This window comes from Electrona antarctica (genome assembly GCF_951216825.1).
Source record: "Electrona antarctica genome assembly, chromosome: 5".
Classification (NCBI taxonomy): Eukaryota; Metazoa; Chordata; class Actinopteri; order Myctophiformes; family Myctophidae; genus Electrona; species Electrona antarctica.
The window spans coordinates 34,508,481-34,527,718 of record NC_136810.1 but is presented as its reverse complement, the minus strand read 5'-3'; the positions used below and the strand labels follow the sequence as shown (position 1 = coordinate 34,527,718).

General features: G+C 41.0%; 2 protein-coding genes across 2 annotated transcripts; one reads left to right on the top strand and one right to left on the bottom strand.

Annotated features, from left to right (window-relative positions):
* Positions 1–6,436: 6,436 nt before the first annotated feature.
* LOC306922801 (histone H1-like) lies at positions 6,437–7,183 on the bottom strand (the record flags this gene model as incomplete). The annotated part of the gene is made up of 2 exons (XM_079500636.1): positions 6,437–6,505; positions 6,668–7,183. The coding sequence occupies 2 exons, from the start codon at positions 7,181–7,183 to the stop codon at positions 6,437–6,439; spliced, it is 585 nt and encodes a 194-aa protein (XP_079356762.1).
* A 3,956-nt stretch (positions 7,184–11,139) lies between these two features.
* Positions 11,140–12,471, top strand: c2cd4a (C2 calcium dependent domain containing 4A; the record flags this gene model as incomplete). The annotated part of the gene is made up of 1 exon (XM_079502291.1): positions 11,140–12,471. The coding sequence occupies one exon, from the start codon at positions 11,140–11,142 to the stop codon at positions 12,469–12,471; it is 1,332 nt and encodes a 443-aa protein (XP_079358417.1).
* Positions 12,472–19,238: the final 6,767 nt, after the last annotated feature.

The following is a 19,238-nucleotide window of genomic DNA, read 5'->3' as shown; positions in this document are numbered from 1 at the left end:
CGGGCAGAAACCAGCTATGTCGAAGCTATTAAGGAAATGAAAAAAAGGCATGTTTTTAAAACAATGCGATACTGCCCCATCAATGTTGGTATGGTGACTTTATACATCGTCAGATACTGAATGTGTGACTTTACCCCAATTCTTTGGGTTTCAACGACAGTTTAAGAATCCAATGGAGTTTAGTCAGAAGTGCTTTTTAAAATCGACAAACGGACCTAAAATGGAAATAGCCGTTTTCTGCCTGACAGCAACAAATCAACGATGGGCTACTGTATATTCTGCGGTTATTTATACAGGATTTGTTTTGTATCATTAGTGGTTTTCTTTGTGCCATTAAATTCTAATTCAGATCTTTGTTTTCTTTGGGGTCAATAATGCAACTGCTATTCAGCACAATAAATTGTATTGATTTAGCCAGCTGCCTTCTTTGCTTCCTTGGGTTTGGCAACCTTCTTGGCTGGAGTTTTTTTGGGGGTGCAAATGAGCTCAGAAAACAAAAAAAAACACCAAATGTTGTATGCAGTGGGTGAATAGTCCTTTCTCTATTCACTCACAGGTGCTTCCTAAGTTTTGGGTCATTTACCGTGCTCAGGTATTCAGCCAATGTATATTATCGTTTTAGTGATAGCATTCCATTTAGCTCTTTTTCCAGTCGTCAGAGCTTTCTTTTTGTTTTCTTATAACATGCCTCAACCCCCGCCTCCACTCTGAGAAGCCACATAAGACATACATCCAAAACTCTCTAGACTTGCTTTGTACACGAGTGTCGTTCCAGGACTATGAAAATCTACTGGTTTGTATATGAAGCATGTAGAGTTCCAAAAAAATGGTACATGCCCCAGGGTGGAGCTGAATGTCTGAGTGATTGAAATAATTTGCATGTTCATCACATTTAATCATCGTAATTTCAGTTAGATGTATTATTATAATATTGCTGACCTAAATATAGTAATTAAATAACCGATCATTTAATTTAAAAGTCTGCTAAACGAATGGCACAGTGGACATGCATACACCCCTACACAGCTGACCGTTGTCACAAATATGTATCTCAGTAGTTTTGGCTTATTGTCATGTTGTGAATGGATCCAGTGTATATATCAAAGGAATAATTGCTCTTCAAATAACGAATTTGGTGGCTCTTAAAAGTGCCGTTTTGGGGTTGTGGCAGTGACAGATTAGTTTAAGCACGTTCTCCGCGGATACGACGGGCCAGCTGGATGTCTTTGGGCATGATGGTCTGGTCACCCTCTTGGCGTGGATGGCGCACAGGTTGGTGTCCGACCAGATCAGCCTCGGCCGACTCCTGGAGAGCCATGACGGCGGAGCTCTGGAAGCGCAGGTCGGTCTTGTCCTGGGCGATCTCCCGCACCAGGCGCTGGAAGAGCAGCTTGCGGATAAGCAGGATCTCCCTCAGAGCCACTGTACCTGGAGGGTAACGGTGAGGTTTCTTCACTCCACCGGTTGCCGGCGCGCTCTTACGAGCTGCCTTGGTGGCGAGCTGTTTCCTGGGCGCTTTGCCGCCGGTGGACATACGAGCGGTCAGCTTCTTAGTTCTTGCCATTGTATCTTGTCTTGTTCTCTTCTAAAGAAGTTGAGAATAGAATGCTTATTGCAGCCGCAAACTTCTGCTTTTATTTGCGCTTCTGAGACGCCGTTGTTCTCTGATTGGTCAGTGGTGAGGGACCTCCTTGTTTGGGGAGGTACCATGCACCACTGGCACCGATTGGAGGGGAACTCTTACAACAAAAGTCATAATGTACTGGACTGGGACTGCTCAGGCTGCTGTAATTCCAAGTCTTGAAGTTGAATATTGATATGTACTGTGCTACTTTGTAAAATGTTGTGGAAATTCAATAAAATACTTAAAATGTAATAGCTAAGTAATACATAGGCTACTATGGACTGAACAAAGAAAATACTTTGCTCTATGTTGTATGTGTATGATAGGCCTATGGGGCAAATAAATAAGCATTTCTACTTGTGACAAAATAACACATGAGGATGTATACACAGTTCAACTTAAATCAACCTGAACTTATACTGGTGTATAAGTAGGTAACTTAACGAAAAAAAATTTTAGTCACACAGCATATTCATGTGGTTAAACCAATATTTGGACATGTCGGTGCTGCATGTCGGTGAGTTGATTGTGGACTAGAACTAAAATATGCATTGAACTTAGGCATTGAATATAGGCACTGGAATCCATGCAATTGTGACACTAAATGAAATGTGATTTCCTACAAATTATTACTACCACACGTACTATGGTGTATATCTATACGAGTGGTCTGGAACTGTTCTTGCCATTTTCTCCCTCTCTCTGCAAAGTTAGGAGTGCTGAACGCTCTGAAGGGGCTGGACTTAAACACCACATGAGAACCATGTAGAGTCAACACACAAAGGCCCTCTTCTCTCTTGTGCCACTTGTGTTTTCTCCTCGATTAAAACAAGTTATAACAAACTACTGTGTATATTATTTAATGCGACAAAGAGCTGACCAGTTAACACACATGTGCCTTTCTATCATGAATGTATCTAAGATGAAAGCAGTGCACTCCTTTTTAGTAATAACCTCAAAACATCACCTGTCTAGAGTCAGATCAAAGTGTTGCCTTTGTCATTTTTCTTCTAAAATATTGTAAACTATGTTCTAATAACAACAATACTCACAATCAATTTAGTAGACATTCCTGGTGACGTGATACCATAAACTATGATTTTGTTATGTCATCCGTTTTGCTATAAATATAATGTTTTCTGAACGCAGTAAACACACTCCTGTTCAAGGAAAGCATGATGGTGGAGTTGATCCCAACTTCCAATGACAGAATGCCAGCTGTTGGAAAACTTGGTTAATTTTAATTTGGACAAATAACTCACTGTGATCAGAAAACTAAGAGTGTTTAAATCTTCTATAAACTGTATGTATATTTGATTATGGAGACACTTCTCAGGTAGGCCTAGATACTTCTAGCCTGGTTAATAAACCAGACCGAATCAGCCGTTGGCAAAAAAAGAAAAGCCTGCCAGTGTTGTGTGATATTAGTCTGGCTTATTAGCCAGGCTAAGATACTTCATTATGTGCCATGCTGCAAAGCAAATGTACTCATTGTACTCTGTATAAAATACAAATATATATAGGCATACTTCTTCCCTAGTGCCATTTCACACATTTCCATTACAATTACAATTACAATGTATGCGTTTAGCAGACACTCTTAATCCAGAGCGATTTACATTAAATTTACAAAAAGCATGGCAATACATCACATACATAGAAAGTAGTAAATGCGTATGCTAAGAACGTAACAGTGGAATATCTATATAATGACACTATAAACTATACGTATACTATACTATAAAGTGCTGTGACTAAATACAATGCAATTCTAGTGTTGTCTACATAACACGATATAAGTCTGTATCAAATGCTATCTATAAGTCTACATAAAGTGCTATCTAAGGGGGTAGTGTAAGTGCTACGGGCCATGATGGAGTCTGAAAAGGGTTTTCAGACTATAGCGGAATATTGGGAGTGAGGCTGCAGTTCTGATTGTAATGGGAAGTGCATTCCATAGTTTTGGAACACCATTGCTTGATGTTCTGTGTAAAGCACATTTAATTGACTTGTTGAAATAAAATGGCTTTGCCTTTCATAGTAGCGTGCCCCCCCTCATTGTGTTATTTAGAACAAAAGGAGTCATGCAGAACATTGGGCCACACAACTAATAGTCTTCACGCAATGTCACCCAACACAAGACATTTTGTAAGATGTGTTTATCACTCTTCTACAGTATATAGAAAAACACCAACCTGGGTGTACATGCTTTTCATTAAAAGCAAATGGCCCATTGCCAAGCAATAATAGTCATCCAATTTATTTTAGTTTTTCCTCCCAGAGAGGCCATCATTGACAAAATTCACATGCTAAAACCTGGCACATGTTAACTCAATCACTATTGCAACAATGCCACACCAAACTCTTGTACCAGACTCAGTTTTTTTAGCTAGGAGTCCTAAAACCTGAACATAACTGGAAAGTAAATATCCCACTACTGTGCACATGTGAGTTAAGACTAAAGGCGCGATTCATACTCCTATTTTATTTTATAATGACTATGAATAGCTGCTGGTTTGGGTGTGAAGCATCACACCAACATTTTAAATTTAAATGTTTATACTGAGTGTGTGGTTTTGGGGTTATGTGCTTGCGGACAGACACACATGGCACCAAAGCATGGTGTCTGTTGGCGCATGGCAGCACCTTCAGAACAACATACTCGGTGCAGGCATCTGGACGTTAGAGTGTGCGTGCGGATAGACACACATGGCACCAAAGCATGGTGCTATTTGCTCGTGCGCTCTGGCGCCTAGGTTTTATGTTAGAAATGTTTAGTATAGGTCCCCAGCATGTAGAAACTGCCGGATGCTAACTTGCATATGTTGAGCAATTAAATTAAAAAACACTCAATAGGCTTAAAACGGCCATGCCCACTTGCCCAAATGTGCTGACATCATCAATTTGTGATGACCGCTTTTAGCCCAATGAGTGTTTTTTTGCAAAACTAATGCTTGGAATGGATTCAGCATCATGAAAACCCCCCAGTTTGACACGTCACATGCTACTTAAAGCATGATGGAATTTTGAATATTGTGCCTTCTATAGGTTGTAATTGGTATGGTCACATATTATGCCAATTATGAAAATTGCTCAACAAATGCAAGTTAGCCTCCGGCAGTTTCTACATGCTGGGGACCCATACTAAACATTTCTAACATAAAACCTTGGTGTACTCAACATGTCCGGGTTCACAATTGGGCTCTATGGGCTGGCTACTAGACTATATTGAAACAGTGGGGTTTGGGAAACTGTTTTGTTACACGAATGAAGCCGATCTATTTAAGCCAAAGACTACTGCAATAACTGTAATTTTGTACTATTATGTACAAAGTAAACGTACAACTTGTTGCATCGTCTCCCCTGATACATTCATATAGATGGACATTTATTGTATCATTCCATATTCAACTGTTTGCTACGATAACTATATGCTGTTGGCCAGGAATATGTATAGACATTGATGAGTGCATGAATAATTTGGCATTTGCTAAGCAGACACATACTTTAATTCACACATTGAAGATTAAATGCCTGGGTTTATTTATTTTGTATAGTTGATTAAGAAGGTCTGGTCTTAGAAAAGGTCTGGTCTTACTTTAATGAGAAATAATAACTAATAATGCATCTAACTGAAATAAACCATGGATTAAATGTGTGATCAACATGCAAATCATTTCAATCCCCTCAATCACTCACTCAGACATTCCGCTGCACAGCTCTACCCTGTTGGGGAGGGGAGGCATTGTTTCATTGTATTGAACTCAACAAGATGCTTCACACCAAAACCAGCAGTTGTTCACACTTCATCGTCCTGGAATGGGTACGGAATGAGACTCTTCTGTACCAAGCAAGTCTAGAGTTTTGGTTTAAATCTAATCTACATGTCTAGTATCAGTGGCTTCTCAAAGCGCATGTGGGGGTTGAGCATGTTTTACTAGGGGAGGGGATCAGAATTTATTGTAAGAATTGTTATCAGAGTAATAAATACACAAGCGTTTACAGGACATTGCAGAAAACATAGCAGGACGCTGTCATTGTACAGCTGCACAACTCCTGAACCCAGTCACCAGGAGTTAATCTGCAATAAAATTTAGTCCAATCTCCCATTTGATGCATCGTACTGAGTTCAAAGGTTATCTAAAGTCCAATAAACATAACTCATGGGACCTTAAAGAAATTTAATTTTGTAATGATTACCACCGGGATACATATCCCAAAACGAATGGGTCAGCGTGATATGAACAAATGAGTGTGTGTGTGTGTGTGTGTGTGTGTGTGTGTGTGTGTGTGTGTGTGTGTGTGTGTGTGTGTGTGTGTGTGTGCGTGCGTGCGTGCATGCATTGATGTAGGCCTACTACATTGATGGCTTCACAAATATTGATGTCAATATTTATTAGGGGTGGGGGGGATTTGCAAAATGTTCTAACTGAATGTATTGATTTGATTACGTGAGTAACTTTGATGTATTAATCTGATGACATGTATTCATTATCTGATGTAATGTAATGCCATGCATTGAATATTGTGTTGTACTGTTTTGGATCAGAGCAATGAGAGCATCATAGATAGGTCAGCAGCAGAAATTATGTTTGCAATACATAATATTAGCAATGAATATTTTAGAAAGGGTCCATATTTTTGCTCGTAAGGCAAAACAAAATGTATACGAAAATTTATTAATATAAAGCCATAAGCTTCCAGTGCCAACATGTGACCATGACGTAAAAAGTGAGGATAGTATACTCTTATAAAATAATGTGGTCGGCTCTTAAAAGAGCCTTTTGTGGGTATAAAGATGGAGCAGGCAGTTTACTTCTTTTTGGGAGCGGCCTTCTTTGCTGCCTTGGGTTTGGCAACCTTCTTGGCTGGAGCTTGGACATATATCGTGTTATGTAGACAACACTAGAATTGCATTGTATGTAGTCACAGCACTTTATAGTATAGTATACGTATAGTTTATAGTGTCATTATATAGATATTCCACTGTTACGTTCTTAGCTTACGCATTTACTACTTTCTATGTATGTGATGTATTGCCACTTTCTTGGGGCTCTTGGCGGCCTTCTTCGGGCTTTTAGCTGCTACTTTCTTGGCGGCAGGCTTCTTGGCTTTCTTGGGTGATTTCTTGGCGGCTGCGGGCTTCTTTGCTGCCACCTTCTTGGGCTTCTTAGCTGCTGCGGGTTTCTTGGCTGCAGCAGGCTTCTTTGCTTTAACTGCTTTCTTAGCAATAGGTTTCTTTACCTTCACCGCTTCTGCCTTGTTCATCTTGAAAGAGCCAGAAGCCCCGGTGCCTTTGAGCTGGACCAGGGTGCCTTTAGCGACCAGGCTCTTGACGGCGATCTTAACGCGGGACTTGTTCTTCTCAACATCGTAGCCGCCGGCAGCCAGAGCCTTCTTGACCGCAGCCAGGGACACACCGCTCCGCTCCTTGGAGGCGGACACGGCCTTGACGACCAGCTCAGAGACGCTGGGGCCGGTGTTCTTGGGTCGGGGTGGTGCCTTCTTCTTGGCGGCCTTGGCCGGTGACGGAGCTGGTGCTGGTGCGACTTCTGCCATTATTGTCTCGGATAGTAGATTGCTGTTCCTTCTCTCAAGTAAACTCTCACAGACTGATGCTAGCAAAAAGGGCTGCTGCTTTTTATCTCATTGGCGCTGAGGTCGGGAACCTCCTTCTTTGGGAGGCGCACTTCATGCCACTACTACTGATTGGTTGGAAGCTCATACACAATCTGCCCGCGCACTCGTCCGTTTCTATGATTGGTGGGGCGCACACCCGCACATACAGAAAGTAGTATTCTCTGTGTTGTTGAAGGTATAAAAGGTCTCGCGCGCCTATCCTCTGTAATAGTGTAATATGTGTAATAAGTGTTAGTGTAATAGTGAAATAAGTGTAATAAGTGTAATATGTGTAATAAGTGTACTAGAGTACTAGTGTAATATTGTAATACGTGTAATAAGTGTAATAGTGTAATAGTGTAATTAGAAATTAATTCAGTCCAAAACGGGTTAAGCATTTATACCCTCTTGTGCGGCTGCGCCCAGGTCGGCCCAGGTGCGCTAATGATTCCCCTTGTTATTTATATGGACTACTGACATTTTGTGTTTGCTAGTGTTGGTGCTAGAGTTGGTGCTTAGGCATGGGGGGGTCATCATATGGAATGAATGAATTCTGTACTGGCCAATACTGAGTGTCTTGAGTGTACGGTTTAATGAGGTCAGATCAACATTACATATGGAATGTCAGAACAGGTCAGCTCCATATATGGAGATATGAGGGTGGCAGCGGGGGCAGTGTCTTGAGTGTACAGAGTTTGATGAGGTCTGGCCATATATGGAGCGTGTCTTGAGTGTACAGGGTTTGATGAGGTCAGATCTACATATGGAATGTCAGAACAGGTCAGCTCCATATATGGAGATATAAGGGTGGCAGCGGGGCAGTGTCTTGAGTGTACAGGGTTTGATGAGGGCCCATGTCGGGCCGGTCCTTAATTTTTGGGCCTGTTGAGAACTCTAGTTTTTGCCTGCTGCCGGACGCAGCTGCACCAAGCAGAATGGACAGGTATCAGTCAAAAGGGAGACATTGGCTGTCGATCCCTGTCCGCACTCTATCCTTTATAACTCTATGCCTCAGACCCTCTCAGACCATCCGTGGTGTGATGTCACTGAGGTAGCCTGAGTCCCTCCGCCGGAGGAAGTAGTCCTTTCTTGTTTGCGACAGTGTTATTGACTAAATGTATGAATATAATATTCATTCATTCAAGAGATGATGATGACATATATGTTTCAACCATGCAATGGTTTAAAGTAGTTGTTCTCAAAGTGGGGTCTGTCCAGGGACCCCCAGCAGTCCTTGAGGGGGTTCTTGCATGGGGGTCAGCTAGCAAAATTAGTTTAGCATCAGAATCTGTTACCAACCAGCTATTACATCAGCAGTACGCTATGTACATCAGCTATTGTGAGCAACGCATTTTTTTTGGAATAGCTTACTTTTGAAACATATTAAATCTTGTAGCCTATGGATGGCACAAATGTTTTCAGATGGGGGTATGCACTCCGTATAGGCCGCAGCCAAGTAGTCGACATATTATATTTTCGGGATCCTTGAAATAATAGGATCCCAAATGTTCTATTGAAACATTGGAACATTCTTATAGGAATTCAGAATCCTATACGAATTATATTGGAACATTGGAAAATCCTATTTTTTTGATGCAGGAACAGACTGTAAATCAAGACCTCATGAAATTGCAGAAATGGATATTTCAGTGTGACAGGTAAATGACTATGACAAAAGTCATAGAAGTAAGAAAGAAGAAAGGGTTCCTGCTTGAGAAGGGAGAGACATGCATCCCAGGCTGAGTTGGATTCAAACCCAGACAGTAGCACTTCATCTGGTCAGCTAATTAGCTAATTGAGACACTGGGGCAAGATTTATAGTCCTTGAGTTAATGATGCAATTCAGACATTCTGGAAAACATTTCTCAGAAGCACCTTCCTTTTTCATGGTATACTATTAGCTATGACATCATGCTGTCTTGATGTAGTCTATGTACGTGGTTAGTGGTTACGCAGGGCAACTGATGACTCCACTTGAACCTTGGACAAAGCAGTATGCTCTTGTCATGACCAGAATAGGTAAACTAAAGGGTGTCCATGTGGGAGAGGGAGTACAAATAATAATGTACAGTACGGATCATTGTTTTCTAGCATAATTAAATTGTAAGATTGTTTTAATATGGATGGTTTAATAATTTTAAACATATTAAGAAGATGAATTGTTCTATAAATAAATAAGTTCGGGCTACATATGATTATATTTGTGGTACTTGTGGTAATGCTTCACTGGTAGTATTGGGCAGATATACACTATACATTGCTAGATAGATAGACAGACAGACAGACATACAGACAGACAGACAGGCAGGCAGGCAGGCAGGCAGGCAGGCAGGCAGGCAGGCAGGCAGGCAGGTCGGCCGGTCGATAGATAGATAGATAGATAATCGGTTTTACTGTGTGTGGTAATAACTAAAGTACATTCCAAATAAAACATTCAGTAAAGAGCCCCTTGCATGTTCTGTAGTCTTTTGTGCAAAGCATAAAGTCATTTTATTTCATGGTTAAGCTCGTAGAGTTTTCTTACCACAAGAGGGTAGTACTGACATCAAAATAAAGATGCAGAAGGAGGAGAGGACACTGGAGCAGCACGGACATTTTCAGCCTTTTATTTAGGTGCTAGTATACAAACGACTAACGTTTCGACCATCGAAATAAAGATGTTACAAGAAGTATTAGGCTTACTTTATGACAGTATGTTATTCACATACAGTATACAATATACAGTAGATAATATACAGTTTGCTTGTCCAGACATGCTAAGTATGTTATTTATGCAAGGTTTGATGTTTACCTCCTATCCTAGTTACTTTATATAATTTGTTTTTTTGCACTCTACTTACTTTACAATTTATCCTGTTATATTTGTGCTCTCACGTTCTTTCTCTGTATATGCTCTTAAGTGAGCAACTCTCTAGAGAAAGTGGTAGATTGTGCATTCTGCTACTACTCCACTTTAAATGAGAGCAAACACCTGCACTCAATATTTTTTTATCTTGAAAATACAAAGGCCATACAAAGTACAAATATATAAGTGTGTGCACTAGGTAAGCAATATTTCTTTTTTAAATGACACGGATATCCTTACACGTGACTTGTGTGTGTTCAATAAGCTTAACTTCACTAAAGCAACAAGTGCAATTCTAATGGCAGCAATAAGCCAAGCAAACAAGTAATGTTTTGACCAAACTATAGCCCAGGTTTATCTCCAAAAAGTAAAGGTTAAAGCCGTTCAAGTGCTCTAAATTTGTCCCAGCACAAACTGTTATCATTTCACATTGTTTATGTTCACAAACCAAGGTCACACACATCATCTCATTTACATATGTGGAAAAACAAACACCCAATTTGAAATCTTTCCTTTGGTTAATGACTGCATGGTCACTCTCAAAGGAGTAGGCCTATGTTTAACTTGTTGAGCCTTACATGTTGTGGGAGCATTGTGCTCTGTTGCAGCTTGTATACAGTATTGCCATGGGAACAAGTGGGAAAGGAAAGAGGGAGGATCCTGTCGGAGCTGGAGGGGAGTGTGTTAGACCCGCTGGTGTCAGCCTTATTTAAACCGCCTCAGCCTCTCAGATGCCCACGTATGAGCTGGTCTTGATAAGGACGCTGCCTGCTGTCAGGAGAGCCACAGAGATATCAAGACCCCACACATTTACCCTCAGTTATCTGAAAATCCTGTACGAGATTCTAGTCTTGTGGATAAGCCTGGATTTCAATTCTGGGTAAGCATAACTCTCAACATAATAGCTATAGGAGGTCGTTTAAACATGGTTTTCAAGTGGTGTAAATAGAAACTTGCTTTTAAATAATTTCTTATTTTTAGTAACATAGAGCAGTACATATAACAAGCATATCCTTTTTGTTTGTTACAGTAAATCTCTGTTGGAGGGCCCATGTGGGTGATGGAAAAAATCCGTGTGTCGGTGGAGAGAACCAACCTGCCTCTACCCTCGACTGAGTACAGCTTTAGACTTGGTGACTTCATGTTTGGGGAGAAATCAGACAAAGCCAAGAGGAGCTCCCTCTGCCCTAACGTCATCACGCCCGACACCATCCCAGAGTTCTGCATCCCTCCCAACATTACCTCTCTGCAAGAGGCCAAGAACACAGAGCACAGAGCCCCCATCTTCAGGGTGTCTCCCTGCGAGAGGGCCACCCCCAAAGGGGAGATATTGTGGAATGAGCTCCACAGCCCACACATCATCCAGGTGGAGAGTGTAGACGACAGCCCCTATGATGACGGTAGTGATGAGGAGACCACAAATGCAGACCCCCACAGCCAGGCAGCCTTATCGCTGCCACACATGGCCAAAGCACAGACCTGCTATGGATTTTGCACCTTATTGGAAAGCCCCCACACCAGGAGGAAGGAGTCTCTCTTCCATACGGAACCAGGCTCCATCCCCCTCCTCTTGTCCCGGAGCAGGTCCAGCACGTGCTCCAAAGTGCCTCGCTCCACCTCACCCTCCTCCTTCAGCCTCAACAGCCTGACCTCCAGGCTGTCCCCGAGGTTCTACTCGCTGAACAGGCAGGTCACAATGGATAGTGACACCACATCTTCCACAGAGTCCTCGCCATTCAGCTCGCCACTGCTGAGCAGGTGCCCGGCCGAACCCTCCCTCTTCAAAGCACTGAGCCATGAACGCCTGCTGTCCAGGAATGTGAGGAAGCCAACAATGGTGAGGAACAACTCCCTGTCCACCGACGAAAGCAGCTCCACGGATAACAGCCCCAATGTGATGAGAAGGTCATCTGATGGCATGGTGGTGGGGGGCCTGCCCAACAGCTTTGGCCTGGTGCCACCCACCTTCTTCCCCTTGGACTTGACTCTGAACAGGGAGCGGGTAATGAAGGAGACTATGGTACCAATAGGGAAAGACGGCAGCCTGCGCCTCTCGGCAGAGTACTGTCCCGACAATCAAAGGTTACGGGTTCGCTTGATAAATGCAGAGGGGCTCTATGAACGTTCTGTGGACTCCAAAAGCATCAACTGCAGCATCAGCATCTCCTTGATTCCGGGAAAGGTCCAGAAGCAACGCAGCACGGTCATCAGGAAGAGCCGTAATCCCATCTTTAATGAGGATTTCTTCTTCGATAATATATCTGAAGGAGACATCTGCCAGTGCTCTCTTCGCTTTAAAGTAGTGAACAAAATGTCCACAATGAAAAGAGACTGTATTCTGGGTGAATGTGATTTGCCTCTCTCTAGCATCATAATGTATTAAACCAGAGCACTTCCTTATTTATTCATTTGTATGTTGAAATATTTATTTTAATTTTGTACTGTAAACCACAATTTTATATAAAATAAATTATGAACAAAATGTATAGTTTGTCAGTCTTTCGTACTCTATTTCCTTTTTACAATGTGGCTGATATCGCAATGCAGTCAGAATTGATTTGCTAAAATGTATTTCATAATAATAATAATAATAATAATATATATATATAATAGGCAATATACAGAAAGAAAAGAAGAAAATTGAAATATTGACCTCGTCAATACCACAAAAATGATTTAAATCTCATTACCTCCTTCTTGCCTCATACATCTTAGCAGATAGTTCTGTGGATGACAAATGATTACCTCAGTTTCCTCTGCACTCTGATGATCATTAGACATCAGTGTGAGACATCAACATGGCCACCTCATTAACTGGCATGAGACATTCTCCATCTCTTATTTCCATTGAGGCATATTTCTCCTGAAGCCCGATTTATACTTCATCATTAGACGGTATCTATCTACATTCTATAAGCTCATAATGCATTGCAGATGCAACGCTTTGCAGGTTTGTGGATCTGTTCAGTGTGCGACGCCGTCGTACAACAAAGCATACATTAGGCATAAGCCTGCCTATTCCTTCTGACCTTTCAACTAATTAAAAATACACCAAGAAACCAGAAACCTTGAAGAGACGGTTTCACCCCAGTAGATTCCTATTCAGTTTATTCAGTAAATAAAAATAGCAATTAACCTGATAGTGCCACACAGACTGGTGTTGCTAAATCATTTTGGTGTATTATTATTTTGTATTGACATAGTATAGTGTAGAGTGTAGACAATATGACATGAGCTGGTAGCCTAAATTATTGCTATAGGTCTGTGCATACTAACTTGATGGACTCCCAAGAGGCTGTGAAATTCCCAGTACCAATGTCAGTGGGTGGAAAATGCCCAGAATATCCTGAGTTGATTGAGAATCCCTCTGGATGCATATTCCTAAAATAGAAGTATTGTTTTTTCTGTAATGATGCACTCACTGGCATGACTCAGAATGGAAATATATAAAAACAATAAATCAAATTCAACATACAAAAAACCACGAATTTAGACTTGGGAAAATATGAAATACATGCTAAAATGTTTATTGTCCTACAGTACTATATCATACGTTCAACTAATTCTCCCCACCAATGAGACAAACATTTAGATTTAAGACAAAGGATCATTTTTGTCTTTGCAAGATGTATGTTGTCGTTTTCCCAGTGGAGTGCAGCGGAAGCTCTTAACGCAGAACGTATACACAAACATATAGCCTGCTGGTTTGAGCTATAAAGTTTGGCCTAAAAGCATCCGCTGCCTCTATAGCTCCTAGTTAAACATTAACAGGTTTCTCAGGGCTCAGAAATACTCTAGGGTGTGGCCTGGGCCGAACGGTCCAGGCACCTATGCTGGTAAATGGTAATCCAGCATGACAGTGTGTCACGGGTTCGAGTCCCGAGCCCGATGACCTTTGCTGCGTGTCTTCACCCCATCTAGATCCCGTTTTCCTGTCAAACTACTGTAAATCTATCAATAAAGGCAAAAAGCCCCAATAAATATCTTTAAAAAATGGGCTGACGACCTGGTTAGAGTGTCACGTCACACTAAACTAAGTGCATTTACTTAAGTACAATTTGGCATTTGTACATATATTTTCAATTTCCAATACTTTTACTTCTACTCCACTACATCTCAGAGGCAAATAATGTACTCCACTACAATTATTTGAAAACTGTAATTACTAATTTTGATTATTACAAAACACACATTATCCACTTCAGCCCTAATACATTTACACCATTTGAAAATAGTTGATCTACAAGCTCACAATGCGGCTATTTTCAGAAGATTTTATATATTTAGAAACTTGAAATGGGACATTTCTGCATAATGACTGAGTACTTTTAATTTTGGTACTTCAAGTACACTTTGATGCCAATACTTTTACCGGACTTTTACTTGTAACAGAGTATTTCTATATTGCAGTATTTATACATGTACGTATAAAATGTGATTACTTTTTCCACCACTGATCAAAATGTACAGTACCGTAGCCCAGAAGCTAATCAGTTATTTTAAACTGGATCTTAACCTTGTTGGCTGGATCATAGACTTCTTAACTGTTAGGTCTCAGTGCGTGAGGGTAAATGAGGTCCTGTCTTCTCTGTTGCTCTCCTCCACTGGTTCTCCCCAAGGCTGTTGTCTCTCCTCACTACTGTATATTCTGTATACCAACGACTGTTGTAGCAATCACCCTAACAGGTATATTGTCAAATTTGCTGATGACTCTGTGATTGTTAGCCTTCTTGAAGACAATGAGGTACAGCATGGGCCAGTTGTCAATGACTTCATATCGTGGTGTGACAAGTCATTCTTACAGTTAAATGTGACCAAAACAAAAGACATGATCATCAGCTTTAGAAGGACTCCTCCCAGTCCTGCTCCTACACTCATTAAGGGCACAGAAATTGAAATTGTAGAGAGCTATAAATATTTGGGTGTCGTTCTTGACAACAAACTCTCCTTTGACTCTCATGTTGCCTCTACATCAAAAAAAGTCCAGCAGCGTCTTTTTTTTCTGAGGAAAATGCGTTCTTTTAATGTCTCGTCTGTGATGATGACTCTTTTCTATAGAAGTTTTATTGAATCTGTTCTCATGTTTTGTATGGTTGCCTGGTACGGTAATCTGACCCTGGCAAACAAGAACAGGCTCAGCAGCCTCGTCAAAGTGGCCAGTAAGATTTCTGGGAGAACCCAAGCCCAACTCATAGAACTGTACAAGAGGCAGATGCTTAAAAGAGCCTCCTCCCTCCTGGAGGTATCGGATCACCCACTTCGGTCTGAGTTTGAACTGTTGCCCTCAGGTCGTCGGCTGAGGGTGCCCACTACAAAGACTAATCGGTTCAAACTATCCTTTGTCCCGGCTGCTATTCAACTGCTGAACAGCAGATAGCACTTTATTCTTGCCTCTTTGCACATACTGCCCACTAATGCACTTTTGCTGACTTTGCTACTTTGAATGTCATGAATTCTCTGTCTCTAGTGCCCTGTTCTTAGATCTCAGTCTTGTATTGAATGTTGTTGTTGTGTGTATTTTTTACTATGATCTGGCTGCAAACCAATTTCCCGCAAGGGACAATAAAGCTAACCTTGACCTTGTAGTCAGTGTTAGATCAGTACCTTGCTTTGTGATGGAAGCTTAACCAGATCCAATATCTGTAATATGTATTACAAATTATTAAGGGAGATGAGAAAAGCCCTTGGTCAAATAAAATAGCCAATCCTCTTTCAATTAGCATTTCAGATTCAGCATGACCTACATCCCCACACCACTGTTTCTGTGACAGCATTAACTGTTTTGTTTATACATGTAATGAATGTTTTTTAAATCGAATGCGTGCTTACCTCAGTTCTGACGTAGGAACCTAGCATATCCAACAGAGTCAACCTAGTTGCATAACAATAGCTATGAGGTTTTTTCTGTTTTCAGATCCTGTGTGGGGGAAGATAATGTTCAACACTTTTGTATTCAGTGTTGACCCAGCTGTGAAATTCCGCATTAAATGGAAATTACTGGGGGTTCACTTGACTGGCCATTCACTGATAGGGCTCTAGGGGATTCCCGTTGATGTGGTCTGTCTTGAATCCAGCGAACAGAGGCACTGGTAACAATGATTTTCAATTTATCTCTAGTGCTGCTTAAAAAGTACCACCCTATAAGGCACTTTGGGGAGCACTATAGAATATAATATTTCACTGAAGAAAACTTCAATAGTCTATTAGGCAGAAAAGCACCTTACTGTATATTATCACCAGGGCATTACAGAACTGTTGTAGTTCTACAGTCAATGTATGCTATGTATGTATGCTATATAGTATAAAATACTAAGCTTGGCCATGAGAGTGAGTTAGTTGTATTAATGTGTATATTGTTGGATGTCTGATAGGAGATATCGAGCATCACAATAATCCAGGCAGGCACGGCAATCAGGCTCTCTTCATTCTCACCTCACTATATCTCCCTTCGTTCTCATTTGCTAACAAGATAATTCATAGCCTACACCCGTGGCAGTCAGGCGGTTTCCCACATTCAGCACTCAGTTCCTGCAGCTGTCTGTGATCAAACTCCCTCCACCTCCCCAGCCTCCTCCTGTTCCATCTAATTTAAATGTGATTCTGTGGATTGTATGATATTATCCATGTATCTTAACTCATGCCCTTGAAGGGTTCAATGTTATGTTCAGGTAATAACTCTCTATCTTAGGCTCTGCTTCAGGGGGGTTAGTGTTCTCAGATTCGGTGTAATGCTTGCCCGTGTCACACCGCCACACTAAATACAATATCATTGCAATAAATCATTCTTGTTTTTAATTGTATTCAAATTATCTTTTATGCCTTGTTTCTTTTGCACTTGGTCTTAATGCTCTGCATGTCTTAATGCCAAGCACTTTGCCTTGTTGTTAAAATAAGCAATACAAACAAACTGCTTTTCCTCAGCTTGCCATATCATCCTACAACGGAAACTGAGTGAAGCACTAAAGCCTTGTATTTGTACTTGTACAGTTACAGTATGAATTAATCCCATGCTTACTGCTTTGAATTAGATGTTTAGGCCTATTTTTTATTTGCTCCCAATTCCGTTTTTCACCACCAGAGTTGCTGCTGAAAGAGTATGGCTAAACTGCCATAAGATTGTCTGAAAGAGTATGGCTAAACTGCCATAAGATTGTCTTATACAGTGTCTTATACACATTCATCTAATGAAATAGACAAATGTAATTATAGTCACAGAATTATTACTATCCTTCCTTTGGCTGGAGGTTTGTTTAAATTGGTTGTAGTTGCCTAATGTAGTTTGCCATTATAGTTTTGTTAGTCATTACAGTGTTGTGTAATATGCAACTCTGTTTGCCAGAGGAATTGTCCATGTGTGTGGTTGAAACGCCACCAATTTTATGTCAACTTCCGCCTGGTTATCTAGCTCATGGCTAGATTGGGGAATAATGGGTTGACTTACGGAGTTGATAATGATAACCACCGTTGTGTGACCACTTAGCGTGATTGTGGTTGTAGGGTTAACGAAGTCAGATAACAAAAAGATATCCTGGGTATACTGAACTTTACAGGCCCCAGAAGACAGGTGTTTACAACTTCAAGACAACATGACTCACTCTCATTGTGTTTATATCTTCAACGATTCAACAACCACCTGAGGAGAGATTTCAGAACCATGGACAGCACATGGCCCTCGACCAGCTGACTGAGGGATATATATGTATTATTCATAATCATAATCCTGTTGAGGCATCTACAACATGTGCAGACTAGAGGGGCCCATTGTTTCCATTGCATTTCTAACATTATTATTACGACTAAATAGTTTTATATTTATAAATACAAATTTGACAGACAATAAATCATCTGGGCTCTAGTCACTACAGATATATTTATCAAACTCAGAGTTTCAGAACAGATGTTTTTTTGGGAGGGTTACAGGCAGAAGCAGGCCAGTGATGTTGAAAAGGGGGGTGATACAGGAGGGCATTGTGTTCATAGGAGGGCTGTGGGCAGTTCAGAAACCCGTCCACCAGTGACATCATGATGGGGAATCCAAGCTAATAGAAACTGCAGGCTTTCTAGTCCTGAAAAGTTGCAATGCGAAAATGGAAGCCATCGTTCTCACGATAATACAAATCTAAACATTTTTGTAAAAAAAATATTGTTTAAATAAATCTGTCTAACAATGATGTCACTGGTGGACGGGTTTCTGAACTGCCCACAGCCCTCCTATGAGACACAGACTGAGTAGAAAATAATTGTGCCAATAATCTCTTGTGTAGAGTGGCCATTTGAGAAAACATGTACATGTCACTGAACACACGCACACACATGCATGTTATGCTTTTTTCATGTTCAAATAGGATTTTACTGCTTTGTAAGATGAGACAGTATGATGCTTGAGTGTAGGGTCAGCCGAACAGCTCGTTCCCCACTTGTTTTATGACTTTATTACACAGGACAGATGGACTAAATACCTCAATCATCCTTGTTTTTTCTATAGCGGCACAGCAACAGCTCAATCCATTCATAAAATCTTGTTGCAGTCTGTCTGTTCAAAAAAGACTATAATCCATGTTTGCCTATACATTTAACTAATAAATAATGTTCATTCACATAATGCAGAAACTATTGCATTTTACATACATGATATATTTTTCCTATGACCTTCACAGCCTATTCTAGACCAAGGAGCTGTGCTGCATGAATCATGTTCTGTCTGCACCACCGTGTCCATGCAGTATGCACCTGTCTGATCTTACACGGCCCACTCAATCACCTCAACCAGTGTATGGAGCTGAGGCCAAGCGTGGCCCGCTCTGTACATAACAACCAAACATACTGTAGGTTGGACTTCCTCCCATCTGATCAAACGTATATAAACAGAACAGGGAGGTGCTTGAAGTCGCTTGACAATGCATTGTTTCACTGCAGCTCTCAACATTCTGTAGAAAGCCTTTTGTCGAGTGTTGTGGCAGGCGTTCTTGGCTATGCAATAATGTAAGTTAATTTGGCTGATGTGCATTCAAGTCCTGACAGCTATACTGTAGGTATAGAGTAAAATGTCTTTGTACGTTTTATTATGTAACTATACTGTCAATCCCACCGATGTCTCTGCTTACACCGTGGAGCAGGTGTCTGGTGTTGGCTGGGTTAATGACATTAGGC